Source organism: Muntiacus reevesi, chromosome 4 (genome assembly GCF_963930625.1).
Source record: "Muntiacus reevesi chromosome 4, mMunRee1.1, whole genome shotgun sequence".
Classification (NCBI taxonomy): domain Eukaryota; kingdom Metazoa; phylum Chordata; class Mammalia; order Artiodactyla; family Cervidae; genus Muntiacus; species Muntiacus reevesi.
The window spans coordinates 111,760,782-111,770,586 of NC_089252.1; the positions used below are offsets into that span (position 1 = coordinate 111,760,782).

A 9,805-nucleotide genomic window follows, 5' to 3' on the forward strand; every position below is an offset into this window, starting at 1 on the left:
GATTCCTTATTGGGGACCTTAAGGAATTGTTGTTCAAGGGCAAGGATCATGTTTTAACCGTCTAACCCCACCCCAATCCCCACCTTCCTGGCTTACCCCCTAGTTTAACAAACTGTTGGGTAAATGCCTGTAGGCCTTTGTGCTCTGAAGCCTGAGAACAGGCCTTTGGAGATCACTGATTACTAATGGGCACTCTTCCCGGCACACTTCACTACCCTGTCCAGGTGACAGAAGCGTCCCCCACACCCAGCCTTAAATCCTTGCACGGGGGAGAAGGGATGCCTCTGAAGAAAGGAAGAGAACAGGTAACTGCTTCTGTTTAGTCACTAAGTGTCTGGATCCTCTGATGTTATCACTACTTTTTTTCTCCTGTTTCTCTTTTTCTGTTCTTACTCCCTTCCGAGAGCTCTACAAGAGGTCTTCAAGGCCTTGCTTCTCCAAAATTAATGAAAACAAATGCAAAACAGAATATTCATGACCATTCTTACGTGTGCGAGTGGGTATTGAGGCGGGGGAGTACTTTTTGCTAAGTATTTATTTGCATGACTGATAATTGACAGCCAATTGTAATCAGGGGAGCAGAAGAAACCAGAAATTCTTTCCAAATCTCACTTGACCCCTTGCTTTAAACTTCCCTCAGCAAAGAAGGTGAACAAATCTTTAGCAGGGCCACTATCATGTGGCAAGACAGACCAGAGTGGCCCTTTTCTCTATACTGCGCTTCCTCTAGAAATTATCAACTGTGTGATAAGTCAAGTTGCCTGCAGGGAGAGAAGGGAAAAGTGAATAAATAAGGAGTTTGCATAATAAACTTGGAAACCTGTAATACTAAAGTGACAGCTGCTATTGACTTCTAGAAATGGATGGAAAGCCCTACATTGATCACGTACTTTAATTGGAAACTGTGGAACCATAACTCAGGAAAATCTCAGAAGTGAGAGAGACAACTTGAGATTCAGCAGTCACTGGGGACTCAGGACTTTCTTCTTTAAGAAGGCAAGTGACAGACGATCCTCTCAGCTTGTAAACAACTCCCTCAGAGGAAGTGCAAGACCTCATTCTAATACCTGGTACAGAATGAGAAATAAGCAGACTATCCACTCAATTCCACCTTATGCGTTGACATAGATTAGGCCTACTGTTTCTTTTTGGGGGATTTTTAGGGACATAAGAAAACAGTTGTTACAGAGTTCTTTGGGACCTGAAAAAACAATAAAATATTTGATATATACTATTTCTAGTTTTTCATTTTAAAGTTTTTACATTAAATGCATTTTTATTATAATCACCTTGCTTTTATTATGAAATTTATTTTAAAAATTATGTTTATTTAACAATCTTATCTCAAACATTTTCTACATATAGCTTCTTCATTAATATCTCTTTTTTGCATGTCTCTCCAACAAAGATGAAACTTATGGCAAAATTGAGGAATTCATTACATATGAGCTAGTTCAGTTCAGTTCAGTCTCTCGGTCATGCCCGACTTTGTAACCCTATGGACTGCTGCACACCAAGCTTCCCGGTCCATCACCAACTCCTGGAGCTTACTCAAACTCATGTCCATTGAGTCAGTGAGGCCATTCAACCATCTCACCCTCTGTGGTCCCCTTCTCCTCCCACCTTCACTCTTCCCCAGCATCAGGGTCTTTTCAAGTGAGTCAATTCTTCACATCAGGTGGCCAAAGTATTGGAGCCTCACCTCAGCATCAATCCTTCCAAAATTCAGGACTGATCTCCTTTAGGATGGATTGGTTGGATCTCCTTGCAGTCCAAGGGACTCTCAAGAGTCTTCTCCAACACCACAGTTCAAAAGCATCAACTCTTTGGCACTCAGCTTTCTTTATAGTCCAACTCTCACATCCATACATGACTACTGGAAAAAACCACAGTTCTGACTAGACGGACCTTTGTCGGCAAAGTGTAATGTCTCTGCTTTTTAATATGCTGTCTAGGTTGGTCACAGCTTTTCTTCCAAGGAGCAAGCGTCTTTTAATTTCACGGCTGCAGTCACCATCTGCAGTGATTTCGGAGTATTAAGTCCACAGAAGATACAGAAAAGTACTGCTAGCAAAAGTTTTTACTATTCATGAATATTTTTGTTTATTGCAGAAAAGGTGTTCAGCTCACTGCTTGTCCCTGCCTTCTGTTTCTCTGTGTGAACTAAGTCATTTTCCTCTGTGACAATGAAATGAATTCTATTCTCTGAGGGTAGAGGAGCGGATTTGGGGAGTTTATAATTGAGCATGAATCTGATTGAAAGGGACATTTTCATAATTATATAAAAGTGTAAGAATTTAAGCCTTTAATAGAAATTAAGATTGGAAGTGATGGAAAATTGATGGTTTTTATATAAGTGGGTCCTATTATTTCTGCCAGCTTCTGACATCAGAAGAAAGATAACTTCTGCCTCTTTATGGATCGTGCTCTGAAACTCTCCCTGAGACTAGAGAATGGAGGGGGGTGGACCACTCAGTGGAAGCTTGCAGCCTGGGATCTGGTCCAAGCTCTGCCACTAGCTGTGAGACCTCAAGCAAATTCCTTTGTTTTTCTGGGCTCAGTTCACAATCTGTAAATCAAAGGTGAGACAAAAGAAGGTTCCTGGTGAAAGCATGCGCTTAGGACTCAAATATGTCTGGATCTGGGCTCTGCCACAAGAGAGATTGAGGACAAAGGTGAGATGATTGGATGGCATCACTGACTCAGTGGACATGAGCTCGAGCATATTCCAAGAGATAGTGAAGGACAGGGGTGCCTGGCGTGCTGCAGTCCATGCGGTCACAAACAGTGAGACATGACTTAGTGACTGAACAACAAGTGAGTTATGCATCTCAACAACTCACCAAACTTCCCTCCCAGTTTTCTTACTCCAGAATGAGGATACTACTATGCACCTTCAGGGCTGTTTCAGAATTTAAATGAGATAATGAAAGGAAAGATGGTGCCTGATACACTAAAATGCTCACTAAATGGAAGTTCTTTTTATAACGATGATTATGATGATGACGGTAAAACACTCAACTTCTAGAAACTCATTTCCAGTAGATTTCAAATGTAGCTACTACCAGAGTGAGATTGATCATAGATATGCTTTAAAATCTACCAGCATCTAGTCATCTTCTCATTCCTGTCAAAGATACACCACACATTTTTATCTTCTTGTATCTTTCACTCATGGGGCTTTCCAGGTGGTGCTAGGGGTAACTCATCTGCCAATGCAGGAGACATAAGAGGTGTGGGTTCGATCCCTAGGTTGGGAAGACGCCCTGGAGGAGGGCATGGCAACCCACTCCAGTATGCCTGCCTGGAGAATTCCATGGACAGGAGAGCCTGGCAGCATACGGTCCATACGGTCACTAAGAGTCGGAAAAGACTGAAGTGACTTAGCATGCATCTTTCATTTATATAACACTTCAGTTTGTAAAATGAGTTTAATCTTATTTTCTCCTTTGATTTTCAAAGCAATTCTGTGGGATAAACAATGCAAAGGATCTGAGGATCAGGGAGGTGAAACGATGCTGCTGAGGGCACAGTGATTTGGGAGCAGAGCCAGAATTACTGCCCAGGCTCCAGACTCCTTATCTAGCATTCTCTCCACTTTACCCTCTTCCAATTCAAACCCTGACGGAATGCCACTGGGGGATCACCCAAAATGTTCATAAAGCTATTTACCCAATTAGTCAAGCATAGTTTATTTGATCCATTTAATTTTTTAGAAAACCATACACTTAAGAATGCAATGTCACAAGAACAAAAAGCTACAACTTCAAAATGTTTGGAGGCCACTGAATCTAAACCAAAAGGAAAAAGAAAAAGAAGCTAATTTTATGCTCCTCATTCAGAATTAAACTTCTCCCTAAGGTCTGCTTCCAAAATACATTTAGCTACATTAATCTGGTCATGTTGCCATGAAGAATTTTCATTACCTAATGAGGTAAAAGTTAAGCTTTCATTGTATAATTATGCATTTCATTTAAACCTTCCTTTTTATCATATCACATATTACTTATCTTTCAATACCAGATTTTCTTTGTAACTAAGGCAAAAAACCATCCTTCAGTTTAACACAAATAGCTACCCACCCCCCATTTTTCATAATGATCAATCTCATAGAAAGAATGAGTCTGACGAGAGAGGAGAATCAGGAAAGGTGATTCTAGCACACTGTGGTCTTGGGCAAATATATATTTACTCAACTGCTTGCCTTTGTCCTAATCTCTTTAATTGAACATAGAGAGAGTTTATATTATTTGACTGGTAACTATTATGAAAGTATGGTCAGAATTTTAAGAGTAAAACTGTACTTAATAGTGGTATACTCTAATCAGATTCATTTCATGTACCAAACCACATCTTCCATATTGTGACCAATATTGAGAGGTAAGGGTTAACACATCTAAGACTGATTCCCACCAGGCTGGCCTCCCAGAGAAGAAGCTGGCTTCCAGCAGAGTGGCCATGGAAACCGGTTACAGCCAAGTGCTAAAGCCCATGAATTCAGGTAGAGCGCTGAGCTGGTGCAGACAGACTAGAAGCCAAGGGTCCACTAACTTATATATCTGTGACCGTGAGGTTGGACCCCAACTCCAGATTACACCAGGGAAGGGCTGGGACCTCCCAAACCAAGATGGCAGAGCAAGGTTGGAGGCCAACATCATTCCAGGGGCAAGGGAGGCACTTCTCAGAACATGCCGCTTAAAAAGTCCACAGCTGAGAGGCCCACATGCCCTTCCTGGAGTCTCCTATCTGATCCTGCCAGATCCCTGCATGTCGCCTCCCCAGGCAGCGGACCACAGAGAAGCTGACGTCTGCTGTAGCTCCTGTCTAGGTGAGCTCCCCCAGTAAATGCGGCTCCACAATGCCCACTGTGGCCCCATCCGTGTGCCCCTTATGTGAACGTGCACCTCACTGAGACTCCTCCGAGCACCATCCTGGTCTCATCCCAGTGACCCGTCACCAGCCTCCTGGGAAGCAGGTGGGCACTACTATTATCACTGCTTATTTTCAATTAAAAAAAAAAACTGATGCCTAGAGAGATTTGGTTCTTTGGTTCAAGGTCACATACTCAATAACTTATTTGAATCCAGGCAATCTGACCCCAGTCCATGCCCTTCACCCCTCTTCTCAACCCTTTCAGCATCTCTTAGAATACTCACGTCAGCTTCTGAAACCTTGAAGTCTTGGTCTTTTATTCGCTGATGCCACCATTTCTCCACATCCTTTCTTGTCTGCAATGTATACTCCTTGGTCCACTCTCCCGTGGCACTGTAAATACCTCTGGACCATCCTGGAATCACTCTCCTACTCCACTTAATGACATCTGGCCCATCGCTTAGCTGCCTTTTTAGAAGACAGGCATATAAACCCAGTCTCTGCCAAGAAGGAGCCATTCTTCAAAAGGTGGAAAGGCCCTGAAAGAGAGAGTGGAGAACACAAGCGTGAGCCGCCCAGAACCTCCCGGAGCTCCTCCTTCCATTCAGCACAGCCAGCATTCACAGGCTTTCCTCTTATTTTGATTTCTTTCCCTGAAAAGAAAACTTTAGAAGTGCAGTCAAGCTAAACACAATCTTTTTAATGGAAAATATTAAAGATGTTCAATGCTCCCAAACAGCAAAGATACAAAAGTCCCATAGGGACAGAAGGAGACCACCCCCTGGGCCAGCACCAGCCACGACCTCAGAGCTTGCGTGGGGAGCAGCGGAGGCCCCTCCCTTGCCTCCAGGCCAGTCCAGGGTCTGTCTAGCAGGCTTCACATCCCACCATCCAGGCTTCCAAAGAGTTCTAAGCACATCTGGGCTTGGCCTTAGGCTCAAATATCAGAAGAGATCTTGAGCACAGATCTCCCAGGAAGACCGGAGAGGCTGAGCTATGATCAGCCTCCTTCATACATATCGACAAGTTAAATATACTCAGTAGGCTGAGCCAGGAAATAACCATTATTTAGAAGACTCTTATTCACTTATGTCTTCATTCATTTACCAAATAATTTATTGAGTGTCACTAGGTCCACACACTATTCCAAGCACTGGGGATACAGCAGTGAACAAAAATGAAGTCCTTTCTTACATGGCACTTATATACTGGCAGAAAAAGCAGGTAAGAAACGAACCAATGATGGAAGGGGGGATGTGTGAACTGGGACACTGGGATTAACATGTATACTACTGTGCATAAAACAGACAGCTAATCACAACAGACTGTATAGCACAGGAAACTCTACTCAATGATGCTCTGTAGTGACTTAAATGAGGAGGAAATCCATAAGGCTGATTCACTCTGCTCTACAGCAGAAGCTAGCAAGCACACCCCACCACCTTCAAAAAAGAAAGAAAGAAACAAATAAACATCCAGCATGTGTAACAGCAATGAATACTATGGTTTTTGGAAAATAATCCACAGGGCTCACCAAGATATCCAGCTGCGATTTAAAATTCAGCTTAAATGTTGCGTTGGTTTCCTCCAACAGTGAATTCCAACAATGACCTCATGGAAGAAGCTTCATGATTTATCACTAAGGTGACAGTTCATCAAATATTTAAGATGTATGACTAAACAGCCTAAACTTTCTGCCTTCTGGCATAACAGCATTCGCTACCATGCAGAAAACAGATGAAAACATCTCTCAAAACCAGAGAGAAAATGAAGGAAGAAACTGGCACTCTTAAGCTGGCATTAATTCTTGATCCTCTCAAAATTTTATCCACATCCACTAGGGTCTGATCTCTTTAGCAAAGGTTCTAGGTCATAAATGCTGTCAAGAGAGTTCATTATAGACTTACACAAGTGAGTTTCACACACATAAAATGGCATCACCAGTGTTGACATTTACAAGTTGGTCTGCAAAAGTTCTTGACATACCAATTCTCACTGCACTCAACCCCTCTTACTTCTTTGTGGGTGGAATCAGAAACAGATCAAATATAACAAACAAACAAAACACCTCCCTTCCTATCTAACGGGCTTGTCTATTTTAAAGTGTGTAGATTTGACTATTGATACCAGGGTAAACTATATAATTAGTTGACTATCAGCAATTTCATATGACCAATCTAATATATATGGACATTTTGTACAATTAAGGCAATTACCTTTATTTTGAGGAGTTCGATTTCTACATAATTAGAACTATCATAGAGTCATGGATTTTATGGTTCTCTAGTTAAGTCAGTGTTTTTATATCTTTGCAAGCTAAAGAATGTTAATTTAGCAGAGGGCACATAGATACCTGCAATTTCTCTCTTAGACTCTATTCCTTAAGAACACATAAGGAGAAACAGAAAGAATGGAAAAGGATGGAATTATAAAAATACAAAACTGGCCTGAACTACAGTCTTACAAGTTCTTTGTTTTGATGTTGGTTAACTCCACTGCTGTGTGCTCAGTTGTGTCTGACTCTTTGCAACCCCATGAACTGCAGCCCGCCAGGCTTCTCTGTCCATGGGACTTTCCAGGCAAGAACACTGGAGTGGGTTGCCATTTCCTTCTCCAGGGTATCTTCCCAATCCAAGTATCAAACCCAGGTTTCCTGTGTCTGCTGCAGTGGCAGGCAGATTCTTTACCACTGAGCTACCTGGGAAGTCCACAGTAAATGCCACATAGATTAAATAATTTTTAAAAATACCATAAAACAAGAAAAAATAGAGTATGGACTAATTCTGTACAAGGTGCAGGATGTTCTGTCCTAGCATAAAAGCAATGGAAGAATTGTAAAGGAGAAATATTAATAAAACTCTCTTAAAAATGTTAAAATCTGCATATCAAAAACACCATGAATTTGGGAACTCCCCTGGAGGTGGTTGTTAAGACTCCACAATTCCAATGCAGGGGGCACAGGTTTGATCTCTGGTTAGATCTCACATGCCACACAGTGTGCTCAAACAAACAAACAAAAAGCCATGAACAAAATTAGAAGCAAACAATAAGCTGAAAGAAAACTGCTAAAACTACCAAAAAAAAAAAAAGATTACCCTTCTCTATAAAGAACTCACATATGAAAAGAGAAACATCAAAAACCTAATTTTAAAAGTTGGCAAAGGAAAAAAGAGGATATACAAATGACTTACGAATATAAGGGAAAAAAAGAATGACTTTATAACCAAACAAAGAAATGCACACTAAAATAACAAGGAAATATTTTGCTTATCACATTGGCAAAAATCTGTTATGAAAAGAGATGTGCATTTTTATACACTGCTGGTGGAATGTAAATTGATTCCATCCCCCTGGGGAGCAATGGGGTAATATATGTGTCAAGATCCTTTAAGAGAAGTCCACACCCTTAATGTTAGGGGAACCCCCAAACTCAGGCAGACTCAGCACACAGTGTACTCAGGGTTATGATTTACTGCAACCCTGGAGTTCAGTTCAGTCCCCTTCTTTTACTTCCCAGGCCCTGCTATGGGCCACGCCACCACCAAAGCCCTGATGGACACTGCCTCTTGCTGATAAGAAGCAGTCATTTTATTAGAGCACCATGCCCCTACCGTGAATATGAAAGGTGTGACTCATGCTTTGTGTTATGATAACTTGGCCCTCTTCTTCCTTAGCTCTGTCACATCCAGTTCCTTCCTGGATGTTTGGAACCTGGTCTCTTCTACCACATCCTTCCAAAGCATCAATCCCCACTATTCCTCTTTAAGAGTCAGCCCTGATCTCAACCTCACTGAGGGGTTAAGTTTTTTGAGAATGGTGGGGGTACCAGCATGTGACCATAGAAGGAGAGGCCTGAGAACTGGACCCAAAACAACAATCATATAGGGACAGAGAAACCTAGGAGATGAGTAGGAAAAGATAGGCAAATAAACAGCATGTGGGAAAAGCACAGGAGGACAGTGTGCACCCAAAAGAAAGTGTGCGAAAATGCACCTGGGAAATTAACAAGGAGCCAAGTTACGTGCAAACAACTAAATCTCTACCTGACCTTGGAGAAACCATTTCCTGTCCGGAACACCAGCTTCTCCTTAAAATGAAGGGGTCAATCCAGATGATCTCTGAGGACCTAACATGCTGTGACGATCATCTGTGGGTCACAGAGATGATTCAGGGACCAACCGGGGTAGTGGAAGAGTGGAGAGAGGGACTGGAGTACAAAACTATGCGTACACATGCGTTTTTCTGGGAAAGGGCCCAGAGCTATCAATGGAGTCAGTGGCTCAAAGAGTGTTAAGATCTGGATCTCAGACTTTTCCAATTAGGAAACTGCACAGCTCCGAGATCACCGAACCCAGACCGCACCTTCCCTTCTGGCTCCTGGCAAGTCGAAATCTACCGGTCTGCGGAGAGAGGAGATCAGGTCGCATCTCGAGTCCCGCTGAGCGCGGGTCAGGGGTTTACCTGCTCACAGGCTCTGGCCTGCGGCTCCTTACTCCTCGGGTCCCACCTCAGGCCAACGCGGCCCGGCCAGTCACCATGGGCGCCGCCATGTTGGCAGAACAACAACTTTATCAATAGTGGCCGCCGCAGACACAGACAGGCGGTGGCTGAGCCGAAGGGGGCGGAGCGCTGCCTGGTCCCGACTCCCGGCATTCCTTGAGGCCGGGGTCGCCACACTACAGGCCCGGGTTCCGCTCTTCGGTCCCTGGCACCGCCTTCCGGCTCCAAGCCCCGCCTTTGGATCCAGTACTCCTCCCCCCGAGTTTGGCGACTGCAAAACTCTGAATATAGAAGTATCAGATTCTTGCAGCAGACGCGTGAAAGCCATCAGCCTAGTGCTCCTAGGCGGCACGTGGTGTAAAGACCACTGCAGGAAACCTGAGGCCACGGTTCAAAGTCCATCCGCCTCCTCTCTCAACGTCTTGATCCTTAA

General features: G+C 43.2%; 1 protein-coding gene across 1 annotated transcript in view; it reads right to left on the reverse strand.

Moving 5' to 3' along the window:
• The window catches only part of LARS2 (leucyl-tRNA synthetase 2, mitochondrial), a 141,901-nt gene extending 132,451 nt beyond the window's left edge, over positions 1–9,450 (reverse strand). Inside the window, exons 1-2 of the mRNA XM_065933880.1 lie at positions 9,334–9,450; positions 5,157–5,411 (exon numbers count right to left, since the gene is read on the reverse strand). Coding sequence (XP_065789952.1) covers positions 5,157–5,390 — 234 coding nt within the window. The 5' untranslated portion in view covers positions 5,391–5,411; positions 9,334–9,450. The remainder of the gene's footprint in view (positions 1–5,156; positions 5,412–9,333) is intronic.
• Between the last annotated feature and the right edge of the window lie 355 nt (positions 9,451–9,805).